Source organism: Heterodontus francisci, chromosome 8 (genome assembly GCF_036365525.1).
Source record: "Heterodontus francisci isolate sHetFra1 chromosome 8, sHetFra1.hap1, whole genome shotgun sequence".
NCBI classification, from domain to species: Eukaryota; Metazoa; Chordata; class Chondrichthyes; order Heterodontiformes; family Heterodontidae; genus Heterodontus; species Heterodontus francisci.
Window position 1 is genome coordinate 106124137 of NC_090378.1, and position 18825 is coordinate 106142961.

At 42.5% G+C, this 18825-nt stretch overlaps 1 protein-coding gene across 1 annotated transcript in view; it reads right to left on the reverse strand.

Moving 5' to 3' along the window:
• si:ch211-267e7.3 (ADAMTS-like protein 2) overlaps positions 1 to 18825 on the reverse strand; it is a 152114-nt gene that overhangs the window by 29099 nt on the left and 104190 nt on the right. The window contains exons 12-14 of the mRNA XM_068036528.1: positions 18075 to 18201; positions 11064 to 11277; positions 7857 to 8012 (exon numbers count right to left, since the gene is read on the reverse strand). Coding sequence (XP_067892629.1) covers positions 7857 to 8012; positions 11064 to 11277; positions 18075 to 18201 — 497 coding nt within the window. The remainder of the gene's footprint in view (positions 1 to 7856; positions 8013 to 11063; positions 11278 to 18074; positions 18202 to 18825) is intronic.

An 18825-nucleotide genomic window follows, 5' to 3' on the forward strand; every position in this document is an offset into this window, starting at 1 on the left:
AGTGTCTCTGTATTAATGTCAGTTTGGGGTGAGAGTGTTTGTATTAATGTCAGTTTGAGGGTGAGAGTGTCTCTGTATTAATGTCAGTTTGGGGGTGAGAGTGTTTGTATTAATGTCAGTTTGGGGGTGAGAGTGTTTGTATTAATGTCAGTTTGGGGGTGAGAGTGTCTCTGTATTAATGTCAGTTTGGGGTGAGAGTGTTTGTATTAATGTCAGTTTGAGGGTGAGAGTGTCTCTGTATTAATGTCAGTTTGGGGGTGAGAGTGTTTGTATTAATGTCAGTTTGGGGGTGAGAGTGTTTGTATTAATGTCAGTTTGGGGGTGAGAGTGTTTGTATTAATGTCAGTTTGGGGGTGAGAGTGTTTGTATTAATGTCAGTTTGGGGGTGAGAGTGTTTGTATTAATGTCAGTTTGGGGGTGAGAGTGTTTGTATTAATGTCAGTTTGGGGGTGAGAGTGTCTCTGTATTAATGTCAGTTTGGGGGTGAGAGTGTTTGTATTAATGTCAGTTTGAGGGTGAGAGTGTCTCTGTATTAATGTCAGTTTGGGGGTGAGAGTGTTTGTATTAATGTCAGTTTGGGGGTGAGAGTGTTTGTATTAATGTCAGTTTGGGGGTGAGAGTGTCTCTGTATTAATGTCAGTTTGGGGGTGAGAGTGTTTGTATTAATGTCAGTTTGGGGGTGAGAGTGTCTCTGTATTAATGTCAGTTTGGGGGTGAGAGTGTTTGTATTAATGTCAGTTTGGGGGTGAGAGTGTTTGTATTAATGTCAGTTTGGGGGTGAGAGTGTCTCTGTATTAATGTCAGTTTGGGGGTGAGAGTGTTTGTATTAATGTCAGTTTGGGGGTGAGAGTGTTTGTATTAATGTCAGTTTGGGGGTGAGAGTGTTTGTATTAATGTCAGTTTGGGGGTGAGAGTGTTTGTATTAATGTCAGTTTGGGGGTGAGAGTGTCTCTGTATTAATGTCAGTTTGGGGGTGAGAGTGTTTGTATTAATGTCAGTTTGGGGGTGAGAGTGTCTCTGTATTAATGTCAGTTTGGGGGTGAGAGTGTTTGTATTAATGTCAGTTTGGGGGTGAGAGTGTTTGTATTAATGTCAGTTTGGGGGTGAGAGTGTCTCTGTATTAATGTCAGTTTGGGGGTGAGTGTCTCTGTATTAATGTCAGTTTGGGGGTGAGAGTGTCTCTGTATTAATGTCAGTTTGGGGGTGAGAGTGTTTGTATTAATGTCAGTTTGGGGGTGAGAGTGTTTGTATTAATGTCAGTTTGGGGGTGAGAGTGTCTCTGTATTAATGTCAGTTTGGGGGTGAGAGTGTTTGTATTAATGTCAGTTTGGGGGTGAGAGTGTTTGTATTAATGTCAGTTTGGGGGTGAGAGTGTCTCTGTATTAATGTCAGTTTGGGGGTGAGAGTGTCTCTGTATTAATGTCAGTTTGGGGGTGAGAGTGTTTGTATTAATGTCAGTTTGGGGGTGAGAGTGTCTCTGTATTAATGTCAGTTTGGGGGTGAGAGTGTTTGTATTAATGTCAGTTTGGGGGTGAGAGTGTCTCTGTATTAATGTCAGTTTGGGGGTGAGAGTGTTTGTATTAATGTCAGTTTGGGGGTGAGAGTGTCTCTGTATTAATGTCAGTTTGGGGGTGAGAGTGTCTCTGTATTAATGTCAGTTTGGGGGTGAGAGTGTTTGTATTAATGTCAGTTTGGGGGTGAGAGTGTTTGTATTAATGTCAGTTTGGGGGTGAGAGTGTTTGTATTAATGTCAGTTTGGGGGTGAGAGTGTTTGTATTAATGTCAGTTTGGGGGTGAGAGTGTCTCTGTATTAATGTCAGTTTGGGGGTGAGAGTGTCTCTGTATTAATGTCAGTTTGGGGGTGAGAGTGTTTGTATTAATGTCAGTTTGGGGGTGAGAGTGTCTCTGTATTAATGTCAGTTTGGGGGTGAGAGTGTCTCTGTATTAATGTCAGTTTGGGGGTGAGAGTGTTTGTATTAATGTCAGTTTGGGGGTGAGAGTGTTTGTATTAATGTCAGTTTGGGGGTGAGAGTGTTTGTATTAATGTCAGTTTGGGGGTGAGAGTGTCTCTGTATTAATGTCAGTTTGGGGGTGAGAGTGTTTGTATTAATGTCAGTTTGGGGGTGAGAGTGTCTCTGTATTAATGTCAGTTTGGGGGTGAGAGTGTGTTTGTATTAATGTCAGTTTGGGGGTGAGTGTGTGTTTGTATTAATGTCAGTTTGGGGGTGAGAGTGTGTTTGTATTAATGTCAGTTTGGGGGTGAGAGTGTGTTTGTATTAATGTCAGTTTGGGGGTGAGAGTGTTTGTATTAATGTCAGTTTGGGGGTGAGAGTGTGTTTGTATTAATGTCAGTTTGGGGGTGAGAGTGTGTTTGTATTAATGTCAGTTTGGGGGTGAGAGTGTTTGTATTAATGTCAGTTTGGGGGTGAGAGTGTTTGTATTAATGTCAGTTTGGGGGTGAGAGTGTCTCTGTATTAATGTCAGTTTGGGGGTGAGAGTGTCTCTGTATTAATGTCAGTTTGGGGGTGAGAGTGTTTGTATTAATGTCAGTTTGGGGGTGAGAGTGTTTGTATTAATGTCAGTTTGGGGGTGAGAGTGTCTCTGTATTAATGTCAGTTTGGGGGTGAGAGTGTTTGTATTAATGTCAGTTTGGGGGTGAGAGTGTTTGTATTAATGTCAGTTTGGGGGTGAGAGTGTCTCTGTATTAATGTCAGTTTGGGGGTGAGAGTGTTTGTATTGATGTCAGTTTGGGGGTGAGAGTGTTTGTATTAATGTCAGTTTGGGGGTGAGAGTGTCTCTGTATTAATGTCAGTTTGGGGGTGAGAGTGTCTCTGTATTAATGTCAGTTTGGGGGTGAGAGTGTCTCTGTATTAATGTCAGTTTGGGGGTGAGAGTGTTTGTATTAATGTCAGTTTGAGGGTGAGAGTGTTTGTATTAATGTCAGTTTGGGGGTGAGAGTGTCTCTGTATTAATGTCAGTTTGGGGGTGAGAGTGTTTGTATTAATGTCAGTTTGGGGGTGAGAGTGTTTGTATTAATGTCAGTTTGGGGGTGAGAGTGTTTGTATTAATGTCAGTTTGGGGGTGAGAGTGTCTCTGTATTAATGTCAGTTTGGGGGTGAGAGTGTTTGTATTAATGTCAGTTTGGGGGTGAGAGTGTTTGTATTAATGTCAGTTTGGGGGTGAGAGTGTCTCTGTATTAATGTCAGTTTGAGGGTGAGAGTGTTTGTATTAATGTCAGTTTGGGGGTGAGAGTGTTTGTATTAATGTCAGTTTGGGGGTGAGAGTGTCTCTGTATTAATGTCAGTTTGGGGGTGAGAGTGTTTGTATTAATGTCAGTTTGGGGGTGAGAGTGTTTGTATTAATGTCAGTTTGGGGGTGAGAGTGTCTCTGTATTAATGTCAGTTTGGGGGTGAGAGTGTTTGTATTAATGTCAGTTTGGGGGTGAGAGTGTTTGTATTAATGTCAGTTTGGGGGTGAGAGTGTTTGTATTAATGTCAGTTTGGGGGTGAGAGTGTTTGTATTAATGTCAGTTTGGGGGTGAGAGTGTTTGTATTAATGTCAGTTTGGGGGTGAGAGTGTTTGTATTAATGTCAGTTTGGGGGTGAGAGTGTCTCTGTATTAATGTCAGTTTGAGGGTGAGAGTGTTTGTATTAATGTCAGTTTGGGGGTGAGAGTGTTTGTATTAATGTCAGTTTGGGGGTGAGAGTGTTTGTATTAATGTCAGTTTGGGGGTGAGAGTGTTTGTATTAATGTCAGTTTGGGGGTGAGAGTGTTTGTATTGATGTCAGTTTGGGGGTGAGAGTGTTTGTATTAATGTCAGTTTGGGGGTGAGAGTGTTTGTATTAATGTCAGTTTGGGGGTGAGAGTGTTTGTATTAATGTCAGTTTGGGGGTGAGAGTGTTTGTATTGATGTCAGTTTGGGGGTGAGAGTGTTTGTATTGATGTCAGTTTGGGGGTGAGAGTGTTTGTATTAATGTCAGTTTGGGGGTGAGAGTGTTTGTATTAATGTCAGTTTGGGGGTGAGAGTGTTTGTATTAATGTCAGTTTGGGGGTGAGAGTGTTTGTATTGATGTCAGTTTGGGGGTGAGAGTGTTTGTATTGATGTCAGTTTGGGGGTGAGAGTGTTTGTATTAATGTCAGTTTGGGGGTGAGAGTGTTTGTATTAATGTCAGTTTGGGGGTGAGAGTGTTTGTATTAATGTCAGTTTGGGGGTGAGAGTGTTTGTATTAATGTCAGTTTGGGGGTGAGAGTGTTTGTATTAATGTCAGTTTGGGGGTGAGAGTGTTTGTATTAATGTCAGTTTGGGGGTGAGAGTGTTTGTATTGATGTCAGTTTGGGGGTGAGAGTGTTTGTATTGATGTCAGTTTGGGGGTGAGAGTGTTTGTATTAATGTCAGTTTGGGGGTGAGAGTGTTTGTATTAATGTCAGTTTGGGGGTGAGAGTGTTTGTATTAATGTCAGTTTGGGGGTGAGAGTGTTTGTATTAATGTCAGTTTGGGGGTGAGAGTGTTTGTATTAATGTCAGTTTGGGGGTGAGAGTGTCTCTGTATTAATGTCAGTTTGGGGGTGAGAGTGTTTGTATTAATGTCAGTTTGGGGGTGAGAGTGTCTCTGTATTAATGTCAGTTTGGGGGTGAGAGTGTTTGTATTAATGTCAGTTTGGGGGTGAGAGTGTTTGTATTAATGTCAGTTTGGGGGTGAGAGTGTTTGTATTAATGTCAGTTTGGGGGTGAGAGTGTTTGTATTAATGTCAGTTTGGGGGTGAGAGTGTTTGTATTGATGTCAGTTTGGGGGTGAGAGTGTTTGTATTAATGTCAGTTTGGGGGTGAGAGTGTTTGTATTAATGTCAGTTTGGGGGTGAGAGTGTTTGTATTAATGTCAGTTTGGGGGTGAGAGTGTCTCTGTATTAATGTCAGTTTGGGGGTGAGAGTGTTTGTATTAATGTCAGTTTGGGGGTGAGAGTGTTTGTATTAATGTCAGTTTGGGGGTGAGAGTGTCTCTGTATTAATGTCAGTTTGGGGGTGAGAGTGTTTGTATTAATGTCAGTTTGGGGGTGAGAGTGTTTGTATTAATGTCAGTTTGGGGGTGAGAGTGTTTGTATTAATGTCAGTTTGGGGGTGAGAGTGTTTGTATTAATGTCAGTTTGGGGGTGAGAGTGTCTCTGTATTAATGTCAGTTTGGGGGTGAGAGTGTTTGTATTAATGTCAGTTTGGGGGTGAGAGTGTCTCTGTATTAATGTCAGTTTGGGGGTGAGAGTGTTTGTATTAATGTCAGTTTGGGGGTGAGAGTGTTTGTATTAATGTCAGTTTGGGGGTGAGAGTGTTTGTATTAATGTCAGTTTGGGGGTGAGAGTGTTTGTATTGATGTCAGTTTGGGGGTGAGAGTGTTTGTATTAATGTCAGTTTGGGGGTGAGAGTGTCTCTGTATTAATGTCAGTTTGGGGGTGAGAGTGTTTGTATTAATGTCAGTTTGGGGGTGAGAGTGTCTCTGTATTAATGTCAGTTTGGGGGTGAGAGTGTTTGTATTAATGTCAGTTTGGGGGTGAGAGTGTTTGTATTAATGTCAGTTTGGGGGTGAGAGTGTTTGTATTAATGTCAGTTTGGGGGTGAGAGTGTTTGTATTAATGTCAGTTTGGGGGTGAGAGTGTTTGTATTAATGTCAGTTTGGGGGTGAGAGTGTCTCTGTATTAATGTCAGTTTGGGGGTGAGAGTGTTTGTATTAATGTCAGTTTGGGGGTGAGAGTGTCTCTGTATTAATGTCAGTTTGGGGGTGAGAGAGTGTTTGTATTAATGTCAGTTTGGGGGTGAGAGTGTTTGTATTAATGTCAGTTTGGGGGTGAGAGTGTTTGTATTAATGTCAGTTTGGGGGTGAGAGTGTCTCTGTATTAATGTCAGTTTGGGGGTGAGAGTGTTTGTATTAATGTCAGTTTGGGGGTGAGAGTGTCTCTGTATTAATGTCAGTTTGGGGGTGAGAGTGTTTGTATTAATGTCAGTTTGGGGGTGAGAGTGTCTCTGTATTAATGTCAGTTTGGGGGTGAGAGTGTTTGTATTAATGTCAGTTTGGGGGTGAGAGTGTCTCTGTATTAATGTCAGTTTGGGGGTGAGAGTGTTTGTATTAATGTCAGTTTGGGGGTGAGAGTGTCTCTGTATTAATGTCAGTTTGGGGGTGAGAGTGTCTCTGTATTAATGTCAGTTTGGGGGTGAGAGTGTTTGTATTAATGTCAGTTTGGGGGTGAGAGTGTCTCTGTATTAATGTCAGTTTGGGGGTGAGAGTGTTTGTATTAATGTCAGTTTGGGGGTGAGAGTGTTTGTATTAATGTCAGTTTGGGGGTGAGAGTGTCTCTGTATTAATGTCAGTTTGGGGGTGAGAGTGTGTTTGTATTAATGTCAGTTTGGGGGTGAGAGTGTTTGTATTAATGTCAGTTTGGGGGTGAGAGTGTCTCTGTATTAATGTCAGTTTGGGGGTGAGAGTGTGTTTGTATTAATGTCAGTTTGGGGGTGAGAGTGTTTGTATTAATGTCAGTTTGGGGGTGAGAGTGTTTGTATTAATGTCAGTTTGGGGGTGAGAGTGTCTCTGTATTAATGTCAGTTTGGGGGTGAGAGTGTTTGTATTAATGTCAGTTTGGGGGTGAGAGTGTTTGTATTAATGTCAGTTTGGGGGTGAGAGTGTCTCTGTATTAATGTCAGTTTGAGGGTGAGAGTGTTTGTATTAATGTCAGTTTGGGGGTGAGAGTGTTTGTATTGATGTCAGTTTGGGGGTGAGAGTGTTTGTATTAATGTCAGTTTGGGGGTGAGAGTGTTTGTATTAATGTCAGTTTGGGGGTGAGAGTGTTTGTATTAATGTCAGTTTGGGGGTGAGAGTGTTTGTATTGATGTCAGTTTGGGGGTGAGAGTGTTTGTATTAATGTCAGTTTGGGGGTGAGCGTGTTTGTATTAATGTCAGTTTGGGGGTGAGAGTGTTTGTATTAATGTCAGTTTGGGGGTGAGAGTGTTTGTATTAATGTCAGTTTGGGGGTGAGAGTGTTTGTATTAATGTCAGTTTGGGGGTGAGAGTGTCTCTGTATTAATGTCAGTTTGGGGGTGAGAGTGTTTGTATTAATGTCAGTTTGGGGGTGAGAGTGTTTGTATTAATGTCAGTTTGGGGGTGAGAGTGTTTGTATTAATGTCAGTTTGGGGGTGAGAGTGTTTGTATTAATGTCAGTTTGGGGGTGAGAGTGTCTCTGTATTAATGTCAGTTTGGGGGTGAGAGTGTCTCTGTATTAATGTCAGTTTGGGGGTGAGAGTGTTTGTATTAATGTCAGTTTGGGGGTGAGAGTGTTTGTATTAATGTCAGTTTGGGGGTGAGAGTGTTTGTATTAATGTCAGTTTGGGGGTGAGAGTGTCTCTGTATTAATGTCAGTTTGGGGGTGAGAGTGTTTGTATTAATGTCAGTTTGGGGGTGAGAGTGTTTGTATTAATGTCAGTTTGGGGGTGAGAGTGTTTGTATTAATGTCAGTTTGGGGGTGAGAGTGTTTGTATTAATGTCAGTTTGGGGGTGAGAGTGTTTGTATTAATGTCAGGTTGGGGGTGAGAGTGTCTCTGTATTAATGTCAGTTTGGGGGTGAGAGTGTTTGTATTGATGTCAGTTTGGGGGTGAGAGTGTCTCTGTATTAATGTCAGTTTGGGGGTGAGAGTGTCTCTGTATTAATGTCAGTTTGGGGGTGAGAGTGTTTGTATTAATGTCAGTTTGGGGGTGAGAGTGTCTGTATTAATCTGCAATGATGGTGTATGTTAATAGTGTGGGATAGAGAATGAGACAAAGGTTTAATCTCCGAGTTCCCTGGAATACATTAAATTGAAAACATGATTGCAGTACTTACTGGTCCCCAGTCTGATGCAGTCCAGCGACGGTCACATGGAGGGCCCATGCACTCCTTCTTGTTGCTTGGCTTGGTGTACTCATCGCACAGACGAGATTCTACTGAGCAGCGCACTTCGCGTCTCATGATACCCCTGGTGCCACACCTGGCAGAACACTAAATGCAGAAGTACTGTTACTAGATGAGTGGGTTGCACACTGAGTTTCAATTCAACTATTATCTAAGAATCTGCAAACTTTTGAGGACAAAGTTTAAGACCCTTCACCCAATAAAATGCTGAATTAAAGGAGCATTCTACTGGGAATAGAGAAAGAGGAAGAGGAAATTCAACCCCTCAAGCCATTCATTTAGATCATGGCTGATTCTGTACTTCAACTCGCTTTGCCCACTTTTGCTCCATATCCTGCATACCCTTACCTATCAAAATTCAAGTCTTGAAATTTCAATTCTCTCAAATTCACAGCTTTTTGGGGGATGGGTTCCAGATTTCCACTGCTCTGTGTTTGCAGAAGTGCTTCGAGACATCACGCCTGAATGGCTTAGCTCTGATTCTATGATACACCCTAGTATTTGATTACTCCACCAGAGGATATAGTTTCTCCGTATATATAAAATCTCCTTATTACTTTAAACAACTTAATTAGATTTCTCCTCCATAAATCAAGGGAATACAAGCCGCATTTATGCAACCAGCCTCACAGTTTAACTCTCTAAGCCTCTATAATTCTGGTGAATTTGCACTGCACCCACTCCAAGGTCAATATATCCTGCTTGAAATGCTCTATACAACTGGAATATAATTTCCTCCCCTTTGTATTCTAGCCTCCCTGAGATAAAGGCTATCATTTCTTTCTGATTATTCTTTGTACCTGTCCACTAGCTTTTAGTCCACACCTGGACTCCTAAAGACCTTTCCTCCTCCACAGCTCCTAGTCTCTCAACATTAAGAAAATACTGATCAGCACTGCGATATAATCCTCATCTAAAGGGAGATACCCACACACTTGCGTCACTCATTCCTCCCCCTGACTCTTTGTTATTGTTTGTAGTCACTCGTTGGCAGTCTGAGCACTGACATTTTGTGCAGAATCCCCCAGTTAGTGTATCATAAACCTGTGGAAGGGCTGTGGGCAGAATTCCTGATTCAAGGGGAAATTAGACTTCACTCAGGGAGATTCCTGACAAAGTGCGTGCTCCTGGTCTGTCACTGCTCTCATAGCTGATGATTGGTGGGTGATTGTTGGAGAACCTTAAGAAGGATTAAAGGTAACTGAAAATGGAGCAAGGAAATTTTTATCTCAAAATTCTGCAGAAAAATACATCTTCTGTTCACTGCCTATCCTTCCTTCTAACAAAAAATACTTTCTCCCTTGAGGGAACTGAAGGCTAATGCAACTGGGCAGGAAGGTCAAGGGTTAAATCCCTCGTCTGAATTGCCTTGATTAGTTTAAGCTGGGGCAGTGATGGAGGAGACTCAGTAACCCAGATCAAGGAAGTGGGGAGGTTCACCCTGGGGAACTGTGTCCAGGTGAGTACATTGGAAGGCAGCGGATCAGGCCTGTCCACGTCTACAATCAACCTCCAACACTCATTGTGTGCATACCAAATGAGCTCAACAGGAAAAGACCACTTGGCCCTTCCAGCCTGTCCCATATGGTTCCCAATTCTCCAGATTTTTTCCTCCCAATTGGCGTGAGCTTTCATCCAAGGTCTTTGCATGGCTCCAGTTTGAATGGGGAGTGTATGTATTGTGATGTACAAGGTATTACAACTATGTGGGACAGGCCAGATCGACCTGTAGTTCAATTCCTGTCTGTTATTTTCCATCCATTCCTATGATGCATTATACAGCACGATACAGACCACTGAACCCGTCGAGAGCCATGTCATCTCCCAGGAAAGGCAAAAAATAAAACAGATATAAAAATTCCCAGACCAATTACAGGGAGGAGGAAATCTGTTATAATTCCTCTATGGTCCCTTTAAGCAATCAGAATTAGTCCAGGACTCATTAGCTGGTGAGAAATGGTTACACACAGACCATGTATGTACAAGCACAACCCAGAATGAGAAGGGGATGGGGACAGAGTAACACCAATTCCACGGAGTCCGGACAGAGAAAAGATCAGAAATCTCTCACCCTGTCTGAAACGGCCTGATATAGCTTCACTGGGCTGGCATCAGTCTTCTGTCATCAGGAATGTTACTATGTAATGTTGCCTTATAAGATGGTGTATCATTTGACTGCCAGAGTCTTCAAGCACAAATCCTTTTCTAGATTTTTCTTTGATATAGGGATAAGGGCAGAACAAATAAAATGACAAGGTGGTGAGTAATTGTAGAATCTTACAGTGCAGAAGGAGGCCATTCAGTTCATCATTCCTGTGCCAGCTCTTTGAAAGAGCAATTGGCTGTTTCCTCAATACCATATTAGTGTACAAACACATTCAAGTGGTATTCCTTTGCTAGTTTAACAGAGCATTTAAAAGTAGAAGATAAGGGAACAGTCTAGGAACAGGTTAAAGGCTATAACAACACTATTGCAGTAATCCCAGGGCTGGAATTCCCAAGCCCCAGAATATAATATTAACAGCCACACACAACTACACCATCAACAGATATAGTGGTTATGTTACAGGACCAATAATCCAGCATAAGTGAGCTCACATTCTGCATTGGCAATTTGAGAATTTGAATTCAGTTTAAAATATAAAGTTAGTGTCAGTAAATTGATCATGAGGATTGTAATAGCCACGAACATCCTTTAGGGAAGAAAACTTCCCAGCCATATGCAGTCTGGTCCATTTGTGACTCCAGCCCCCACACCAGCATTGTTGACTCTGAAGAGGCTTGGCAAGTAAGTCAGTTCTATCAAGAAATCGGCCCGCCACCTTCTCCTCAGGGCAACTGGGGATGGGCAATAAATGCCAGTTTTGTCAGTGATGCCCACATTCAAGAGTTAATGTTTAATATTCTCATAGAGCTACAATTTCCTTTGCTCATTATCTTTAACAAAAAGTTGAAAGCTGCGTATATTTATACAGTACGTTTGAAATACAAAATGTTCCATGGTGCTTCTCAATGTACTGGATGAATATTAAGTAGGAAACACCATTTCACCTTCATTACAGTTTGGGAACGGAGGACAACAAATTCTCCGGTGGGACTAATCCACATGGGAGCAGTACATATCAAAAGCTGCTTTACCTCCGACCATTCTGACACTTCCCACTGCGGCCCGCACCCCTTGTTTTTGCAGAGTTTGCGCTCCACGGGTCTGATCAGCTCAGCTGCTTCACACAATTCATCGTAAACGGAGCTGTCGAAACCAGGGGCGATCATTTTCCAGCATCGCACCGTCCTGAACTGATAGCCTTCCCCGCAAGTCCGGGAACACTCACTCCACCTGCTGGTTTCCCACCTGCACAGTATCCAGAGAAAGAACATCCAGAGTGAGAGCAACACTGGGAAAGGAGGGTAAGGTGGGTGCTGTGGCTCAGATCAGCCATGATCTATTGAATGGCAGAACAGGCTTGAGGGGCTGAATGGCCTCCTGCTGTTCCTAAAATTCAAGCACAAAATATGGCTATTCAGCCCATCATAGTTCATCCATCCAATCCCTCAACTCTTGAGTCACAGAATTCAATATTGTCTGGAGTACTCCCAATGGATTTATCTCCACTATTCTCTCTGGCAGACTATTCCAAATATTTATCAGTCTTTCAGCAAAATAGTTCCTTATAATATTAGTTTTAAATTTACTCCACTAATTTCCATTTATCTCCTTTATTATTTCCTAAATTGGTCAGGGTTTACCCTCATCTATCTAAATGATTTGATCTTTTATATACTTTGATGCGTTCTCTCACTTTCTACAATATTCAAGTTTCTTCAATCTTACCTGACAACACGTTCCATTCCCACTAGGGATCAGTCTTCTTGTTCTTCTCTGCATCGCCACTAACGCATGGGAATTTTTCGGGCAGGGAGGGGAGGGGTTGCAGTGAAAAACCACTTTAACCCAACCCTGCCAGGCAGAAACCGGGCAGGTGGACAGTTAGAAGAAAGCACAACTTTCCTGCCAGGTGAAGACAGCGAGAAGAGAATCCCAGACAACAAGAGCCCTTTTGACCTAAATTTCTTTTTAACACATTCCCTATTGGGGCCAGGCGAAACACCAGGAAACCTGCTCCCCACCACTCAGCTTCTTGCAGACCTTTGGTGCCAGTTGGTAACCTTCTGTTGCCTGGGCTCTGCTCTGGCCAGACCGCCTGCTGCTACATTCAGCCATCACCCCGCCCCAACCCACCGTCTGCAAAAATCCCACTTCCAGTTAAAATTTCCCCTACTATTTTCAAGATCACATTCCTGTCCTCACACAGACCTTCAAGACTATAAGCGAGCCTAGATTGAGAAAAGGTCCCATTGACTAAGACATTGCTCCTTTCACAGACCAGGTACAATCCTGTACAACCACTATGATTCCCTGTGCGGAAAATATGCTTTTTCTGACCTCTAATCTCACTCGGGCTTGCCGATTTGAAACAGGCTCACGGTGCGATTGGCTATGAGGCTACAGAGAACTACGGGGCATCAGTATGATCTGAGGCTACAGCAATGTAGTGGTTACGTTACTGAACTCATAATTCCAGTGAATGTAAGTTTAAATCCCCCTTTGAGCATTTCAATTAAGTTTTTTTTTTATAATCTGGAAATAAAAAGCTGGTACAGTGAAGCTGTTGGATTATTGTAAAAGAAACAACTGGTTCACTCACATCCTTTAGGGAAGGAAACTGGTCAAACGTGACACCAGTCCCACAACAATGTGGTTGACTCTTAACTGCCCTCTGAGGTGGCCTCATATGTCAGTCATATCACTACTTTCAGTATGACACCATACCTTGCTAAGGCACAGAGCATAACCTGAACTGAGTGTATCGTAAAGATTGGGAAGTTGAAAATTTGGTGAGAGTGGGAATTCAGTGCAGAGAGGGAAGGAGGTGCTGCTTTTTGCCTTTTAACACTTGGAGGGTTTTGTGTAAGCTTAAGGCACTAAGTACTTAAAACTAGAAACCTGTAACTGATACTTCATTAAATTAATAATTTAAGCTAGTTAGACTAATCAGTACAAAAAAACTAAATATAAACAAAGTGAATTAATTACATAAAACCTTAGTTAATTAAATATATAAAACAAGGTTAGACAGGGTGGCAGTGCAGGAGGTGGGCCGCATCTGAGCACATGGGAGTTGGTGGAGAGCATTGTGATCCCAGGCAAATACATCTGCAGCAAGTGTCTGCAACTTGAGGAATTTCAGCTCAAACTTGTTGAACTGGAGTCCGAGGTGCAGACATTACGATGCATCAAGGAATGGAGAGTTATCTGGACATTTTGACCCAGGAGGCAGTCACAACCCTTTGAAGCTTCCAAGATGGCGCGGCGCACATATGAGACATGCCCTGCGGAGCAGCTGCAATATTTTGCATGGGGGCTCATTAACATGGAGGGGGGCAGACAACCCACCCTCAATGATGTAGAGGGGGCGGGCTCTCTGTCCCCGGCAACGGCGTCTGGCGCCACCATGCAGGCGCCATTTTTAAAGGGCTGCAAGCCCTTACAGGTCATTACCATTTTTAAAGAGGATGAGATGAAAAAATTTAATAAAAGATCAGAGCCCCTCTCCCACCCCACCCCCTCAAATGACCATACAATTTATTTATGGCCCTCTCCCTCCAAATAGAGCTTTTCTTCCCAACCCCAACTTTCGCCCTCGAACTTCATCGCCTTTGCCCTTCAACCCCTTCCCACCCTCAGCCAATAGTAAGAGTTTAACCCCCCCTCCCACCCTGAAAATTTCACTCCTACCCCCTCCCCACTGTGGGATGGCCGTCATTGCAAGCTAAGTAATTATTCATTCATTAAACTTTATTAACATATTTGAATTCAGGTTTTGTCACCGCGTGGTGGGGGGGCCCACACTGAGGCCTCGCTGCTGCCGGTAAAACGGGATGGGGCTTTCCCGGCATCGAGGCCAGTGGCGGGCCCCTCCCGGTAGAATTTTCCAGGCCACCCCGCCAGGACCCCTGATGTTGGGGGCCTGGTAAAATTCAACCCCAAGATTCTAATGAGAGTGAAGAACTTAAAGGTAATTAATAGTAAAGAAAAAGTACTGGAGAAATTAATTGGACTAAAAGCCAACACACCCCCTGCACCTGATGGTTTCTACCCTGGGTTGTTAAAAGACGTGGCTACAGTGATAGTGGATGCATTGGGTTTGATCTTCCAGAATTCACTAAATGCTAGAAAGGTCCCCATGGATTGGAAAGTTGCAAATGTAACCCTACTGTTCAAGACAGGAGAGAGAGAGAGAAAACAGGGATCTAAAGACCAGTTAGCTTGACATCAGTAGTAGGGGAAAATGCTAAAATCAATTATTAAGAACGTAGTAACAGGGCATTTATTATCATCACAATATGATCAGGCAGAGTCAACATGGTTTTATGAAAGGGAAATCGTGTTTGACAAATCTATTCGAATTTTTTTAAGGGTGTAACTAGCAGGATAGATAAGGGAGTACCAATGAATGTAGTATATTTGGATTTTCAGAAGGCATTTGATAAGGTGCCACACAAGAAGTTGTTACACAAGATTAGGGCTGATGGGATTGGGGGTAATATATTAGCATCTATTGAGGATCGGATAATGGACAGCAGAGGGTAGGTATCAATGGATCATGTTCAGGATGGCAGGCTGTAACTAGTGGAGTGCCACAAGGAACAGAGTTTGGGCTTTACCTATTTACAATCTATGTCAATTACTTAGATGAGGGGCACAAGTATACTATTTCCAAGGTTGCTGATGATACAAGGCTAAGCGGAAAGTAATACACAATCACAAGAGAAAAATTAATGGGAATATTAATGGGACTAAAGGCTGACAAGTCTCCTTGACCTGATGCCCTGCATCTGAGGGTTCATAAAGGAAGTAGCTGCAGAGATAGTAAATGCATTGGCTGTAATCTTCTAAAACTCCCTCGTTTCTAGAAAGGTCCCAGCAGATTGCTAAACTGCAAATATAAGACCTCCCTTCAAGAAAGGAGGGAAACAGCAAGCTAGAAACTATAGGCTAGTTAGCCTAATGTCTGTCTTTGGGAAAATGCTAAAATCCATTAAAGAGGTAGTAGCAGGACATCTAGAAAATCACAATTCAATCAGGTAGAGTCAACATGGTTTTGTGAAATGGGAGTAGTGTTTGACAAATTTATTAGTGTTCTTTGAGGATCTAACAAGCAGTTTGTCCTGTGAGGAAAGGTTGAGCAGGGTAGACCTATACTCATTGGAGTTTAAAAGATTGAGAGGTGATCTTATTGAAACGTATAAGATTCTGCAGGGGCTTGACAGGGTAGATGCTGACAGGATGTCTCCACTCGTGAGGGAATCTAGAACTAGGGGGCACAGTTTCAAATTAAGGGGTCTCCCATTTAATGTAGAGATGAGGAGGAATCTTTTCTCTCAGAAGGTCATTAGTGTTTGGAATTCTCTTCCCCAGCGAGCAGTGGAGGCTGGGTCCTGTGCTGGGAGCAGTGTTCTGATAAGTTGTATAACTAAGGAGGTAGAGAGGGGTTTAAACTAAATAGTGGGGGGGAATGATCATGTGAGAAAACATGATAAATTCAAGGGAAAGGACAAGGCAATAGAGCAAGGGAGCAATAAGGGTAATGATAATCAGAGCATGGCAGGAGGGACAGAGCATACAAACTTATGAGTGACCCAGCCAGAATTTGCAAAAGTATTAAAAAGACAGAACTAAAGGCTCTATATTTGAATGCACAGTATATTTGGATTTCCAAAAGGCATTTGATAAGGTGCCACATCAAAGGTTACTACACAAAATAACAGCTTCATGGTGTAGGGGGGTAACATATTAGCACGGATAGGCAATTGGTTAGCTAACAGGAAGTAGGGAGTAGAGATAAATGAGCATTTCTGTGTTGGCAAGTTGTAACTAGTGGATTGCCACAGGGATCAGTGATGGGGCCTCAACTATTTACCATCGATATCAATGACTTGGATGAAGGGACTGAAAGTTATGCTTGCTAAATTTGCTGATGACACAAAGATAGATAGGAGAGTAAGTTGTGAAGAGGACATAAAGAATCCGCAAAGGGATATAGATAGGTTGAGCAAGTGGGCAAAAGTTTGGCAGGGAGAACAGAAAATCAGTATATTAGTTAAATGGAGAGAGATTGCAGAACTCTTGAGGTACAGAAGGATCTGGGTGTCCTGGTACATGATATACAAAAAGCTAGTATGCAGGTACAGCAAGTGATTAGGAAGGCAAATGGAATTTTGTCATTTATTGCAAGGAAATGATATAAAAGTAAGGAAGTTTTGCTACAGTTGTATAGGGTATTAGTGAAAGGATATAATTGCATGAGAAGCAGTTCAGAGATGGTTCACTCGACTGATTCCTGGGATAAAGGGGTTACCTTATGAGGAAAGATTGGACAGGTTGGGCCTGTATTCATTGGAGTTTAGAAGAATGAGAGGTGATCTTATTGAAATATACAAGATCCTGAGGGGACTTGACAGGGTGGATGCTGAGATGTTTCCCCTTATGACAGAGACTGAAACCAGGGGACACAGTTTAAAAATTAGTGGTCGCCCATTTAAGACGGAGATGAGGAGAATTTTTTTTCTCTCAGAGGGCTCTTAGTCTGTGGAATTTTCTTCCCCAGGGATCAGGGGAGGTAGGGTCATTGAATATTTTTAAGGCCGAGTTAGATTGAGTACCTTATCAATAAAGAATCTAAGGTTATAGCAGATAGACAGGAAAGTAGAGTTGAGGCTGCAATCAGATCAGCCATGATCTTATCCAATGGTGGAACAGGTGAGGGGCCGAATGGCCTACTCCTGCTCCTAATTCGTATGTATATATGCAAGGCTGGGTTAGACAGATTTTTGATTGACAAGGGAGTGAAGGGTAATGCGGGGGGAAGGTAGGAAGGTGGAGTTAAGGCCACAATCAGATCAGCCATGATATTATTGAAAGGCAGAGCAATCACAAAGAGCCAATGGCCTACTCCTGCTCCTATTTCTTACATTTAAGCTGTGAGGAAGACGCAAAAAGACTATAAAGGGATATAGAGAGGTTAAGTGATTGGGCAAGAAGGCAGCAGATGAAGTATACTGTGGGGAAATGTGAAATTATTCACTTTGGTAAGTAGAATGGAAAAGCAGAACATTTTTAATAGATGAGAAACCCCAGTAAATGTTAGCATCCAGAAGGATTTGGGGATGCTTGTACACAAATATCAGAAAGTTAACAAATAGTTACAGCAAGCAATTGGAAGGCAAATGGTATATTTGCCTTTATTGCAAGATGTTTGGAGTATAAGAGTAAGGAAATCTCACTGCAATTATGTAGAGCAATGGTGTACGGCTTTGGACCCCTTACCTAAGAAAAGATGGACTTGCCTTAAAGGCGGTGCAACGAAGGTTCACTAGATTGATTCCTTGGATGCAAAAGATGTCCTATGAGGATAGACTGAGTAGAATGGGTCTATATTCTCTGGGTTCTGATGAAAGGTTATCGACCTGAAACATTAACTCTGTTTCTCTCTCCACAGATGCTGACTGACTTGCTGTGTATTTCCAGCACTTTCTGTTTTAATTTCAGATTTCCAGCATCCACAGTATTTCATTACATTCCCTGAAGTTTAGAAGAATGAGAGGTGATATCACTGAAACATATAAAATTCGGAGAGGGCTTGACAAGGTAGATGGTGGGAGGCTGTTTCCCCCGGCTGAAGAATCTGGAGCTAAGAGTCATAGTATCAGAATAAAGGCTCAGCCATGTAGGCCTGAGATAAGGAGAAATTTCTTCACTCGAAGTTGTGAACTTTTGGAATTCTCTACCTCGCAGAGCTGTGGTTGCTCAGTCAATGAGTATGTTCAGGACTGAGATCGATAGATTTTTAGCCACTAAGGGAATCAAGGGATATGGGGATAGAGCGGGAAGGAGCTGGTGTAGATATTCTGCCATGATCCTACTGAATGACGGAGCAGGTTCAAAGGGCCATGCAACCTACTCCTGCTGCTATTTCTTATGTTCTTACATCAGCAGGTGCAGGTTTCAAAACGATAGCCACAGCAGGGAAACTGTGTCATTAAACACAATATCTACACCGTATTTGAAAAGTCACCCAGCTCACTTACCTGGGAGGACATTCCCTTCCTACACAAAATTCATGTGTCGGCTCAGGCCTGGTAACTGCATCGCAGTGAGACTCATCCACCTCCACTCCATCGTACCTGACACACATAGCATAAGAAGTAGTAATGCCTGTAGGGAGGGAGAGGATTACAGTTCACTAGATATTGTTCCATCAGCCTTGTACCAGTTATATTAAAAACATTGTTTTTGATGTCAGCCTTGGCTCAGTTGGTAGCACTCTTACCTCAGAGTCAGAAGGTTGTGGATTCAAGTCCCACTCCAGAGATTTGACCACCAAATTCAGGCTGACACGCCAGTGCAATACTGAGGGAGTGCTGCACTGTCAGAGGCCCTGTCTGTCCCCTCAGGAGGATGTTAAGTCCCATGTGACTATTTCAAAAAAGTGCAGAGGAGTTCTCCCTGGTGTCGTGGCCAACATTTATCTCTTAACCAGTATCATTTAAAACAGATTATCTGGTTAGTGGAAGGTGCAGTTAGTCTGGGTGGTAGTTAGTGGGAGACACAGACAAACACTGATCACATTGCTGTTTGTGGGATCTTGATGTGCACAAAGTGGCTACTACATTTCTCACATTGCAACAGCGACTACAGTTCAAAAGTACTTCATTGGCTGGAAAGTGCTTTGGGACATCCTGAGATTTTGAAAAGCATTATATAAATGCAGATCTTTCTTTCTTTGTCAGTTGCTGAATTATTGATGGCCGTTGGTACAAGTAATCTGCCCAAAGTACT